Raw genomic sequence first — 13,133 nt, 5'->3', positions numbered from 1 at the left:
CTCCGGTGACTGGACGAGGAGATTGGATTTCAGCTCCCGAGGGACCCCGAAGCGCTCTGTGAAGGAATACAGGCTGTGACTGAACGCTTCCTCACCGAGGAGGGCAATCTGCCCGGGCGATTACCTTCCTCCGCCTGAGTCCTGCACGAGTGCACTCGGGCCAGCGTGCTCACTCGAGGGAGCGTGTCCCCTCACCCCCTTCGAATGAAGATGGCGGCGCTTGCACAAACTGCCCCTCCTGGGTGGAAGAGTGCACTCGCTTGAGTTGTACCCTCTGTGCTAGAAGAGTTCACTCACTGTCATCAAGGTGTCCGCTCTGTGCTAGGGGAGTGCGTGCGGGTGAGACATTTGCCGTGCGGAGGATGGTGCACTCGCTGCCTGGTGGGCACCACATCCGTGTTGGGAGAATGCACTCCATTATGCTAAACCCTTGTGCCATTGATGTGTTTAGTCTGGGACGCGGGGTTTGCATGCCCCGGCCCTCCTCTTGACTGTCATGCTACGTGCCTGGGAACTGTGTAGCCTGATTGGTGTCTTCAAGCGGTGGATGCCATGTGTGCCTGGGATTATGCCAGGGGTCTCTGTGCCCCTTTCCTGTGTGGAAAAATAGGCCGAGTGCCCTGGGTGTCTGTTATTTGGCAAATAGACTATTCCTGTAGCCTGCCTGGGATCAGACTAGGCTAGGGGTCATCAGTCTTTGAAGTACACTCCCATGATCCCCTACCATTGGCTATGCTGGCTAGGGATGATGGGAGTTGTAGTCCAAAATATCTGGAGAGTGCAAAGGGGTTTGGGGCGAGGAGGAATCTGTTGTGAAATATTCAGAACCTTATCCCGTTCCCTTATCCTCTCGCCCCCAATTCCTCTTGCTTCTGCCTCTCGCCTGGCAGCATGTATATTTGTATTTTTCGGGTCATGGCTCTTCACAGGGTGGCCACGGCGGAGACGCACCGGAATGCGCAGACAGTAAGACAGCGATGGGAATGACTCCAATCCCGGCCGCTCCCAATCTGGACAAACACTCAAACCAAAGAACTAACCACCCGACAGAGCATAGGATGTCGTGGTGGGTGGCCACGGAGGGAGGGCTCCAAGGACTGGACACGTGCTTAGACCCAGACGGGAGCCCTTAGGTGACTCACCCACTCGCACGTACCGGACCACCATGTCCAGACGCATTTAGATACAATTGAGAATATTAGCATGGCCACACTTGGATGGAATTGTGGACATTGGCCTGCGTTGCATCTAGATGGGACTTTGAATGCTAGCATGCCCGCCCTTAGATAGAATTGTGAATATTAGCATGTATACATTTAGACAGAATTGAGAATATCAGCCTGCATCGCATCTAGATAGGACCATGAATGTTGGCATTCCCGCACCTAGGTGAAAGCTGAATGCCAACATACCCGCACTTAGATAGATTTGTGAAATATTAGCCTGCGTCACATCTAGATAGGACTTCGAGCGTTAGCATGCCCGCACCTATGCGAAACCTGAAGACTAGCACAGGCCACACCTAGAATTGTGGACGTTGGCCTGCGTCGCATCTAGATGGGATTGATTGAAGGATAGCAAGCCCGCGCCTAGATGAAACTTGAATATTGGCGTGCCACACTTGGAATTGTGAACACCAGCCTGCGTAGCATCCAGATAGGGTTGCGAATGATAGCATGCCCACACCTGGACAGATCTCTAGACGCTAGCATGCGCCGCATCTGGATGGGACTGTGAATGTGCGCTTGCCCACACCCAGATAGAATTCTAAACATTGACCCGCCCCGCATCCAGATAGAGTTGTGGGGGTCAACTGGTGCCACACTGGGACAGATCTGCAAATGCTAGCATGCCAAAGGTCAGGTAACCCACTAACCAATATAAGCTCAAACTCTGCATACTTATCTCACTCAAACTCACACAACCATCTCTCGCACAACAAGCCGCACGCACTTCACAACGCTGCAACAACACATAAGCCGGACCAACAGCACACGCGGCCTATCACCGACCCAATACCCGCACCAAAGCTCAGCATCTGGTGTATACCGAGTTGAAGCTGCCAACAGAACACCACTCCTCTCACTATTCTACTCCCTCTTCACCTTACTAACCCACCCCACCCAACCTTATCATTTACAGATCCGCCAGAGCGCCTGGGGACCAATTCCGTTGGTGACGGTGCACGGTACAAATACCTTTAACATTTGACGTTTTGTATTTATTTATTTGTAAAGCGCAGCCAAGCCCTGGGCCAGCTGGCCACTATTCTTACAAGTTACATAAATATACAGGGGACATTAGAAATGACAGGTTTCATATGCATCTATAGACATATGCCCATTGCCCTTGCTTCGCCAATCTCCTGGCAGTATACATGTGCGCATCCCCCATGCTTCTGCTGCTCTCCTGGCATCAGACATGTAACGGGTATCCAGGAGGAAGGCAGGCTGGCACAGCCCCCCGCCCCCCAACCCTCCCCAGTCTGTTTCCCAGGGACTCTCCCCCTGTAGCACTTCTTTTTTTTTTCACCGGGGGCCCTGCGGCTTCCACCAGCTGCCATTTTTCCTCTGCATATCTCCCCCCTCCACCCCTCATCCCCCTCTTCATTTTTCTTGGTTTCAATAGAATTAAAGTTCCCTCCTTACCCCCTCCCCGATTGACGGATGCCTTGTCACAGCTGCAATTTTCCATTCCCGAATTATCATTGCATTTTTTTTCCTCTCCCCTTTATTGAATTTGCAGAGGGGACATGAGTGATTTCTGAATTATTCCAGCCTGCCTGCTTCTCTCGCTCTCCACCCCCCCTTCTTCTCCGGTCTCTTTCTCTTCTCCGTTATTAAATTTTCCGGCCCGGGAGTGACTGATTACGCGTCGGGAGTAATCGTTTAGTAATGGCTCCATTCCTTCTTTAAAGAAGAGCGCGCTGCGGCGCGGGCAAGATCGAGTCAGCTTGGATAATAGTCTTCTATTAAAGAGGCTGGTGAGGAGCTCAAATCGTAAGTCCGTGCCCCCATTGTGCCCCCAAGAAAGGCGTCTGCAGAAAATATGACCTTTGTGTTCGCCTCCTGAATTCACTCGAGCCATACAACCAAAGTTGCATCGGCGTGCCCGCCTTTACAGGCGCACACTTGCCTGATCCCTGACACCATGCAAAGAGAAGATTCTGATGGAGATCCGGAGCCCAGTGGATTGCGCACTTAATGTGCTGGGATGCAAGAACTTCCTGGGTGAGGGTGGTTCGCCCACTGACCTCTGTCTCGTCACTAACCGCAGTATGGCCTGTGAAGCCTGGTCAAAAGACGCAGTATGTGTTCCACTGGTAGAGGCTGGTGGCAGGGGGTCACACAGATGTAGGATAGTGATGCAGTCTCAGTAGTGAATTCTCATCCACATTTGACTGGCTGTGTCACAATCCTTAGCAATGTGTTTGTCGAATCGCCTGATTTTCCTATGGGTTCTGTCTCGTCCCTCAAATATGGTGTCCGTTGTGGGATCTTTGGCCTGATTAAACAGGAGGACACTGCAGTTGTCTGAGAAGGCCTCAGGCCTCTCAATTTCTGCTCTTATATATTTAGAAGTGGGCTATCTCTCTGTCCATGCAAAATCCATGGGTGCCTACATAGATGTCAGTATGTCCGAGTCTGACCCCCCCCCCCCATGTCGTCCTTCCATGCCCACCACCCGCAGTTCCCATTCTTCAGTGCTATTAGACTCCGACCAGACAGGGTTATTAACAGTGCTGCTGTGAGTACTGCAGAGCCAGCCGGAGCATTTCATGTGTCACTTTAATTTCAGCATCTCTGCCCTAAGACATTAGCATCTGTCGTTGGGAAGCAGGAAGTAGGGTCAGGGCAGGACAAGCTGGGTTTGCTTGTTCAGAGCTGCAGTGCAGAGACTGCTTTCTTTACCCACATTGGATAATCTCGCTGCTCGGGTGGGCACCCGCATTGGATAATCTTGCTGCTCGGGTGGACACCCACGTTGGATAATCTTGCTGCTAGTGTGGGCGCCCACATTGGATAATCTTGCTGCTAGTGTGAGCGCCCACATTGGATATTCTTGCTGCTTGGGTGGGCGCCCGCATTGGATAATCTTGCTGCTTGGGTGGGCGCCCGCATTGGATAATCTTGCTGCTTGGGTGGGTGCCCACGTTGGATAATTTTGCTGCTAGGGTGGGCGTCCACGTTGGCGCCCCATTGGATAATCTTGCTGGTAGGGTGGGCGCCCGCATTGGATGATCTTGCTGCTAGGGTGCACGCCCGCATTGGATAATCTTGCTGCTAGGGTGCACGCCCGCATTGGATAATCTTGCTGCTAGGGTGGGCGCCCACATTGGATATTCTTGCTGATAGGGTGGGCGCCCTCATTGGATATTCTTGCTGCTAGGGTGGGCACCCGCATTGGATGATCTTGCTGCTAGGGTGCGCGCCCGCATTGGATGATCTTGCTGCTAGGGTGCACGCCCGCATTGGATAATCTTGCTGCTAGGGTGCACGCCCGCATTGGATAATCTTGCTGCTAGGGTGGGCGCCCGCATTGGATAATCTTGCTGCTAGGGTGGGCACCCTCATTGGATATTCTTGCTGCTAGGGTGGGCGCCCACATTGGATGATCTTGCTGCTAGGGTGGGCGCCCTCATTGGATATTCTTGCTGCTAGGGTGGGCGCCCTCATTGGATATTCTTGCTGCTAGGGTGGGCATCCGCATTGGATAATCTTGCTGCTAGGTTGGACGCCCGCGTTGGATAATCTTGCTGCTAAAGTTGGCACCCACATTGGATAATCTTGCTGCTAGGGTGGGCGCCAGGGAGACTCCCAAATAGTGAGGATAGGCTGCTCTGGAAAGGCTCTATTTGAAGCTTGTGCAGGCATTACATGGGCCCCCGATCAAGTGTTTTTAGGATTATTTAAAAGAAATGTACTCCAAGGGGGCCTGAGAGTGCAATCTGGAAGTAGTAATGCGCTTCGTGGTGTGCAGTAAAAGATTTTGCTGCATGCCCAATGCACATAATCGGTTTCCAGGTTGTGTGTCAACCATGAATGCACAGCTTGGGGAGGGGGCGTCTTTCACAGCACGTGCATTATTAAAATGTATTTTCAGTGAAATTTATCAATTTCTTTTTCCATAAGAATATTTCTATCTTTACATATAAAAAGTGAGTGAATCACTGGCGTTGAACAACTTTGTCACAAGGCCGGGTGCGAGAGTGGTCTTACGTCTGCGATCCATCTCCCATCTTTGATACCGCCTGCCCTTCCAGATCTGTTCTTCTCGCTTTTTGCCGTGCTCCGTTTTGTACACAGAGACTCTAAAAGGGGGCCACTGTTAACAGTGGGGGCTGGTTTGGTGGTAGTCCTTTTACAACGTGCTGACGTACCTGGCTGTGAACTAACCTTCTGTCCCCCTCTCGCACATTGCAGCTGTTAGGAACGACCGAAACAAGAAAAAGAAGCAGGAGGCCCCAAAACAGGAGTGCACCGAGAGCTACATCATCACTCCAGAGGTGGAGGACCTCGTGGAAAAAGTGCGCAAGGCCCATCAGGAAACCTTCCCAGCACTCTGTCAGCTGGGGAAATACACTACAGTGAGTACTGCTGCATAGCTTTCCCTCGGTGCCTTCCACTCAGCCGTCCGTGCTATGACTGCCTAGAGATGGTTAGGTGGGTTGCTCCATGTAGGTGCCGGCCCTCAGCTGTATGCTTCCCTTGGGTCCACAGATGACGCCTTCTATTTTCGCCATCCCTAAAACTAGACCGGTAGTCCTATTGGTTGCTTGAAATGTGGGCGGCCATCTTGGAGTGGTGGCCTTTCCCACCTTCAACTGAAAATCAAGCAGGGAAGGGGCTGTTTCTTGCAGTCTGTACGTACGAAAGCTAGGTCGTTTCTTATGTTCTGTACGTATGCACCCATTACTATTCTATTTCTGATGTTCTAAAGGAAAAATGTCGTAGTTTACCTCCCTGAATATTGCATGCTTTCTTGTTAAGGTAAAAAAAGGTAATTTAAAGCCGACGACTTGTTCCACTAGGGCGGCTGTTTAGACATTAGTAACAAAAATCCTTACAAAATGTCTATTATGGCTTTGTGTTTGACGAGGCATGATTTAAAAAAGGAAGCAATTTCTTGAATTAAAGTTATCTTGAGTTTCTGGCATATGACCGCATATGCCTTCAGAATTAGAATTCATCCTAATCCAACAATGGCGCCTCCACCTTTTAGGAGTGCGATGCGCCAAATTGTGCCAGCTCCTGGTTTCCCATCATCCTTTGGCCTTTTTTTCCTCTCCTTTGCCCATTGCTAATGTCTGTTGCTGCCGTGTTTAGTTTTCTTAACCGCTCATACCTTCCTCTACTTACAGAATAACAGCGCAGAAGAGCGGGTGTCGCTGGACATTGATCTCTGGGACAAGTTCAGTGAACTCTCTACCAAGTGCATCATCAAGACGGTGGAGTTCGCAAAGCAGCTGCCCGGCTTCACCACGCTCACCATCGCCGACCAAATCACCCTCCTCAAAGCCGCCTGCCTCGACATCCTGGTACGTCATGGCCCACCGTACGTCGCGCGCCCTCCTCGTGCTGTAAGACGATGGCGGTTGATGATGTGAGAGCAACAGTGCACCCGCAGCTCTCATGAAGGCTGCCTTGTTTTACAGCTACAGAGCCTTGTGCCAGGTGGCCTCGACTTGTAATGCCCAGGCAAGCCTCTGCCTGATAAGCCTGGCATCCCCTCGCAGGCTGAGCTCAGTGGCGGAAAATAGGACTCCTTCCAAATGTTGGAGATTCCTGCTGAAAAGATTTCTGCCCCTACTTGTTTCCTTCTAACCCCTGCCCATGTCACTGGCCCTTCTTAGAAGCTGAATCTCCTGTTTCATTTTTAGGCAAGTTGGATAACATCTGAGTTTGCCAAGGCATACTTTGGGATTCTGGGGCTGGCTTGTACCCTTTCTAGGCTGTACCTGCCCCTCCTGGGTTGTGCAGACTGGCACTGGGCATTCCTTGGGTGTTGCAGAGCTATGGTTTGGCTGGATACTTGCCAATCCAGTGTGTTCGTGGTTCTGCAGTGAAAGGCTGTAAAGTTACGCTTCCTGTGCTTGGGCTTTTGCTCCCTTGTTCTCGGCTTAGCCCCATCTTTGTTTAGTTACAGTATGGGCTGTGCTGGGTCGGGTCCTCCCCTGGCATGTGCTGCACTGCTTCCCCCCGCGTAGTGCCAGCTCTGGGACCCTCCGTGTCTAGTAGTGCCAGTTCAGAGCCTCCCCTTGTGGGAGTAGTGCCAGGTCCCAGCCTCCCCCTGTGGTAGTGGGACCGGTTCACAGACTCCTCCTGTGGTAGTTCTACAGGGTCACAGCGCCGCCCTGTTGGGGTGCTTGGTCAGAGCTCCCATGTGGTAGTAGTGCTGCGTCCCAGCCTCCCCCTGTATGTTAATGTTAAAGAACATTTGTACCGTGCACTATCACCACCGTAGTGGTCCCCTGGCGCTCTGGCGGCTCTGAAAGAGGAGGGGAGGTTGAGTTAGTTGGAGGAAGCAGGAAGAGTGCAAGAGAGCAGTGATGTGCTGTTGGCGGCCTCAGCCCGGTGGGTCCGTTGGCTGGGCCTGGGGTGTTTGCGGCCGGTAGTCGTCGTGTACTGTTGTGCAAGACTATGTGTGTTTTTGTTTTGTTGTTTCAATGTAGTGAAGTTTGTGCGGTTTGTTGTGCTGTAGGTTTTGGTTGTGTTTGGTTTGGAGTTTGAGAGGTGTATGCAGAAAGGGAAATTGTTAGTAGGGTTGGTTAGTTTGCGTCTCTATCCAGAATTGAAGCGCTCAGCTTGCGTAGTCTCCTCTGTTGCGGCTCTGTCCTGTTCTGGGGCTGACTGGCATACAGGTTCCTTACTCCTCTAGCCCCCGCCTCTAACATGCTCTCTCATAGCTCCCCTTATCCTCCATTCAGACTCTTGTGGCCAGTGCATCTGCCAATGACAATCTCTCAGGTAGTGGGGTGATTGCCAATATCTCCATAATTCCACACCGATGTGGTACCTGGCAGTAATTAAATTAAGGGGCGGTCGAAAGTGTTGGGATTGTCTGGGTTAGTTGACTCAGTCTTCGTGCGTGCCGTCTGTGTTCTTGTCTATCCTGTGTCACCCGTCCAGCTGCCGTGGGCTTTTACTCTCCCGGGTCCCGAGTATAGTAATGTCAGGATAACAACCTCCCCCTGTGCATTTGTGCTGGTATCACGCCCCTCTGCCCGTGTATGGTGCCAGAGTCTGGACCTTCCAGTGTGTTGTGCGGGGGTCTTGGCCTCCCCCTGTGTAGTAGTTTCAGGGTAGTGCCAAGACTTCCTTCTATGTAGTGGTGCCGGGTCCCAGCCTTCCCCGGTGTACCAGTGCTGGGATCAACGCCCATTCCCCGTGTGTTATGCTGGTTGTACTGTGGTCAGCTTGGTCAAGTCGACCATTGAGAATGTCTCTTCTGTAACCCTTTAGATTCTGCGAATCTGCACGAGGTACACGCCTGACCAGGACACCATGACGTTCTCAGACGGGCTGACGTTGAATCGAACCCAGATGCACAATGCCGGCTTTGGACCTCTGACGGACCTGGTCTTCGCCTTCGCCAATCAGCTGCTGCCGCTGGAGATGGACGACGCAGAAACGGGCCTACTCAGCGCTATATGCCTGATCTGCGGCGGTGAGTGTGCGCATGCTCGTGGCTACGGGGATAAAAGGAGCCAGTGTCGGTGAGGGAGATCTCGGCTGTTGCAATGAAGTGTCATTCTGCACCCGGGGACTGGCTGTGTTGCGGGCAAATCAAGGGGCATGCTGTCCTGACAAGCCCAGAGGCCGGTAAGCCGGGGCAGTCCAACGTCGTGCCCACCCTGGGTAAGCCATATCCCCAAACAATGTCACACCGTACTTTGTGCGCAAAGATGTGAGCGGGACTGGTTTCCTGGCGCTGACTGGCATTTCTGGAGTGGCACTACCAGATCAGGATTGACATTCAGAACCTGTACCTTTTTTTAAAAAAAAAAAAAAAAAATGTATTGTGTAAATAAATAGTTAATAAACTTTTACACAAATTCAAACGCAGATGCATAAAAGCAAGATAACATTATAAAATAACAGCATAGTAAGATAACATTTTAAGATTTCCAAAGAAAAAATGAAATAAAATGCTCATATTTTATTTAGATTAATAAGCATAAGCATAAACCATATACTAAATAAGCTAGGCAAATAATTAGCATAAAAAAAGAGAAACTGGGCGATATATATACATCCACCGTGCCTCAATAGCATGTGGCCAGACTCCAGGTATCCATAAATATTCATGCCTACAAATAATGCATGAGTCATAAGACCAGATGACCAGGACAGAGTAGTGCCATTTCTCTTGGAGCAACCAGATTAAGAAACCTATTAACATCTAGCATCAGCAGGTCATGGCTAAATTTCGAGATTCCTCTTCAAATGTACGCAAGTATTCATTGGCCTTCTTCCAGATCTGAATGATGGCAATGACCAGGCTTTTGTTAAACCCAGATAAGCATCTAAGCCAGAAGGTTTCATTTACATGTGTTCCTGTTCACACTCCAATTTGGCAAAATGTTGATCATAGATCAGTCTCATCTTCGGGCAGCAAGTACATGCCTAGCGGATTCCATTACATTATCGTCGAAACAGAGCCTGCCGGTCCTCTTCTAAACCGGAATACCCGTCTATGCTCCCTTGATCTCTAAGACATTCAGGGGATTAAGTCTAATATCAAGAAATATTCTGTGTGTCAGCTGGGACGGCAGCAGTTTTAGATAGTTGTGTGTGTTTTTTTTATATCCAAAAGGCATTTTAGCAAATGTACTTAATAATTTCATATTAGCAACCTTATCGTGGCTGGCAGCCATGTCCCACTTCTCTTAGATTCCTTAAGAGATTGTATCACTGCACCTTCCCCGAATTCCCATTTAGGTGACCATCCTATTTTAGCAGAGTTGAAGAATTCTCTCCTGAAATGTATTCCAGGCCTCCATTTTTCCACCCTCCAGACCTTCCCGAAAGATAAACAGAAGAGTTTTAGGAAGAGCAAATGTCATCCTGATATAGAGCTTTCGCTCTATTGAGATCTATGCGAGCAGACAAGGAGATGAGTCCCAGCTCAAGACGAACCTGTAACTCAATCCAGGCTCAGGGATCCGAAGTAAGGTCGTACGCTTTTGTTGTATGCGGGCTTGCTCCCTAGACACACCAAACTGGGAGAATTTGCAAAAGCTATGATTTGGGCCAATGGGTCATTGTGCATGACCCCTAGAGAGATCTTTTGTCTGGGTCCGCCCTACAGTAACCCAAATCCCACATGTAGGTGTCCTAGCTCCTGACCGAGGTGAATGGGTGAAGAAGTGGGCATGGTCTGGTTGCTTTTATGGATGACCTTATGGTGACCAGGATCTTGATAGAGCTTTCATCTAGTCAGCCCACCCCTTTCAGGGATCCTTGCCACCACCTACTTGACATCCATTTATCCCAGATGGCTCCATGGAAGACTACTCCGATCTGTCCACTTACTATACTTCCTGACCTCAAGCGCCCTGAAGACTAAATGAAGGCCATGTGTGCCATCAAAGCGATTGTTGTGTCATTGACACACTGGTGTTACCGAACAGGGCAGGGATACTCTTCCTGTGCTGCGCTCCCTCCTCTCCACACCCCAGTAACTTCACGGGGCACAGTGGTAGGAGGTGCCTCTGCCGCTGGGGCTGACTTTCTCAAGTCCGAGGTGGTGGACTTGCCTTGCACAAGATCACAGGGCAGCCTGCTGCTTTGAATTCTTGGCCGCGCGTCTTCAAATACCCCACTTCTGCAAACAGATGCAAAGAAAGGTACAGGAGCGCTGAAGCACTGGGGATTCAGGACATTCTAAATACTACACACTGTGAAAAGCTTCTCTAGGGCGACTGGCGCAAGTTTTGTTCTTTCATCCCAAGCACTCTATGACACCTTACTCTCTCGACTGACCCGGACTATGGTGCCCGAGTGCGTTCAACCCACCAGTGCTTTGAGGTCATACCAATGATATATAGAGCGCTATATAAATGCCAAATAACAAAACATCCACCCTCTTTGCTACTTTCCCAGTCTCCCCATCGCTGTTGGCACAGTGCTTGAGTTTCTATGGGCCTCACAGACTTCTCTGCAAGTAGTTCTTGCTGCTCGGCCCGATTCTTCAGTTCGGACCCTATGGTCCCCTCCGCTTGCCTTCGCTGTAATCGCTGTCCAGTGAGTTCATTGCAGAACATTCGCTGCACTCATTTTGCAGTTTAGAATATTCGTTTCAGTGAAATTGACCGAACATATAAAACCGAAAAAACAAATGGTTATTTTGGGAAAGGCTATGATGAGTGTACAGAGGATTTTGAGGTCAACGAAGAGCAGTGGGGGTATCCCCATGCAGTTTTAAAAAATGGGTAAACGGTGGTAACAAATTTGCAGTATAAAAATCGGCAGTAAAAATGTGGTAAATACACACAGGACCCTGTTGACGATCCTAAAGCGGCGGACGTGCCCTGCGCCCAGTCTTGGATCTCGGGAGTGCCCTGCGCTGAAGATTGGTGGATTCTGGCCTGTGTCGGTCATCACTGGGACCATGTGGAACATGGCTGAGCAAACATTGGACCACAAACCCCACCAAGACTGGGCGAGAGCCAGCGGGCATGGTCTTCTGTAAGCAGGCCTCAGTCACTTCCATAAACTGCTCCGTGGGTTTATTTTTGGCGTTGATCTGCTCCATGGCCACTACAGCCACGCCAATCTCTGGCCCTAGGATCCGATCCTTTGAATGGAATTGGACTCTAGGGTGTTTCTGGGGATCAAGAGCGTTAACAGGGCGGGCTTCCTCAAACACCCCCTAGGAGGCCATCGCTGCCTCTTCAGGGGGCACTACCGGGGTCTCTTCTTCGCTAAATGGCAGATTGGCAGCCTGGGCACCCAGGATCATCTTTGGGAACGTACGATGGTTATGCTCATCACATTCTCAGCACCCACCTGTGCTGCGGCTACCCTTGACACCATTGGAATTGTCAGCCGGCGTGGGTGGCCCCTCCCTGGGATCGCCCTTCCATTTTAGGTCTCTTGTTGGACGGTGGTCCCTTTGGCTGATGCTTGAGGGCCCCCTCCCACCCCCCACCCCCCGTTTCCGCTGCACTCCCTGCTCCTTCCCATGCAATCGCTTCTCTGTCCACTTGTCCGTGTGGGAAGACAGTGCACTTTTTTTCCGAGGGAATCCCTCAAACCTTTAAGAAATTATCCGAGTCGAGTGCTAAACGGAAGCCCACAGGTAAGTCCCAAAGATGAAAGGACTGGCCCTCGGGCAGGGAGTATGGGTGAGGAAGGCTGCGTGTTGCGGGTCACAGGCAGCTTTCTGTTGGCATCGGTGCTGCCCCACGTCATGCCCTCCATCCCATTCTCTTCCCACGGACGATAGCCTCGCAAATATCCGGGAAAGTGGACTGGAGTACAGCAGTCCCCACAGAGAGTAACTTAAGTATGCCTCCTCTACACCCTCTCTATTCCTTTTTCCCCAGAACAGGTTGTTTTTCAAACCAATCGAATTTTTGTTTTCGGTGTTTACTGGTTCTTTTCCTTTTCACCTCTACAGGGTGGTCCTGCGTGCTTTATGAAGTAGTCTGTCGTTGATGACACTCTCGCTTACCGTAACCATCCAGCAGTGGATAGCCCTCTGTACCAGTCCTCGTGTCTAGTACTATGCCCCCCCAACCCAATGGGGTCATCTGCCCAGTTACACAATCTAATAGCTGGTAAAGGCCTCCAACCTTGCCGGTTGCCTAGCTACCCAAGGCACTAAACGTACAGCCTGGTCCCCTCTTTACTTTTGCTGCCTTTGCACGAGCGCTCTGGGGTTGACACTCGTCTTTTAGACATGACTGCCCAAATGTATAGCATATGTGTTAAATGCCTGGTTCTGGCATGTGGCAGCATGCTCTCCGCAAGTTTGATTCCCGTGGCATGGCCAGTGGTGGACTGAGAACTAAAAGAGGCGCTGGAAATAATGACTGCGAACCAAAAGAGGCCCTGGAAATGATGACTGGGAACCAAAAGAGGCCCTGGAAATAATGACTGGGAACCAAAAGAGGCCCTGGAAATAAT

At 50.7% G+C, this 13,133-nt stretch overlaps 1 protein-coding gene across 3 annotated transcripts in view; it reads left to right on the top strand.

The window, feature by feature from the left end:
- The window catches only part of RARA (retinoic acid receptor alpha), a 513,885-nt gene that overhangs the window by 475,221 nt on the left and 25,531 nt on the right, over positions 1 to 13,133 (top strand). For all 3 annotated transcript variants that reach the window (XM_069634570.1, XM_069634571.1, XM_069634572.1), the window contains 3 exons: positions 5,424 to 5,587; positions 6,362 to 6,538; positions 8,463 to 8,667. In XM_069634570.1, coding sequence (XP_069490671.1) covers positions 5,424 to 5,587; positions 6,362 to 6,538; positions 8,463 to 8,667 — 546 coding nt within the window. The remainder of the gene's footprint in view (positions 1 to 5,423; positions 5,588 to 6,361; positions 6,539 to 8,462; positions 8,668 to 13,133) is intronic.

Source organism: Ambystoma mexicanum, chromosome 13, assembly GCF_040938575.1.
Source record: "Ambystoma mexicanum isolate Mex_15411 chromosome 13, UKY_AmexF1_1, whole genome shotgun sequence".
Lineage (NCBI taxonomy): Eukaryota > Metazoa > Chordata > Amphibia > Caudata > Ambystomatidae > Ambystoma > Ambystoma mexicanum.
The sequence above is the reverse complement of the archived record's forward strand: the minus strand, read 5'-3'. Positions and strand labels throughout refer to the sequence as shown.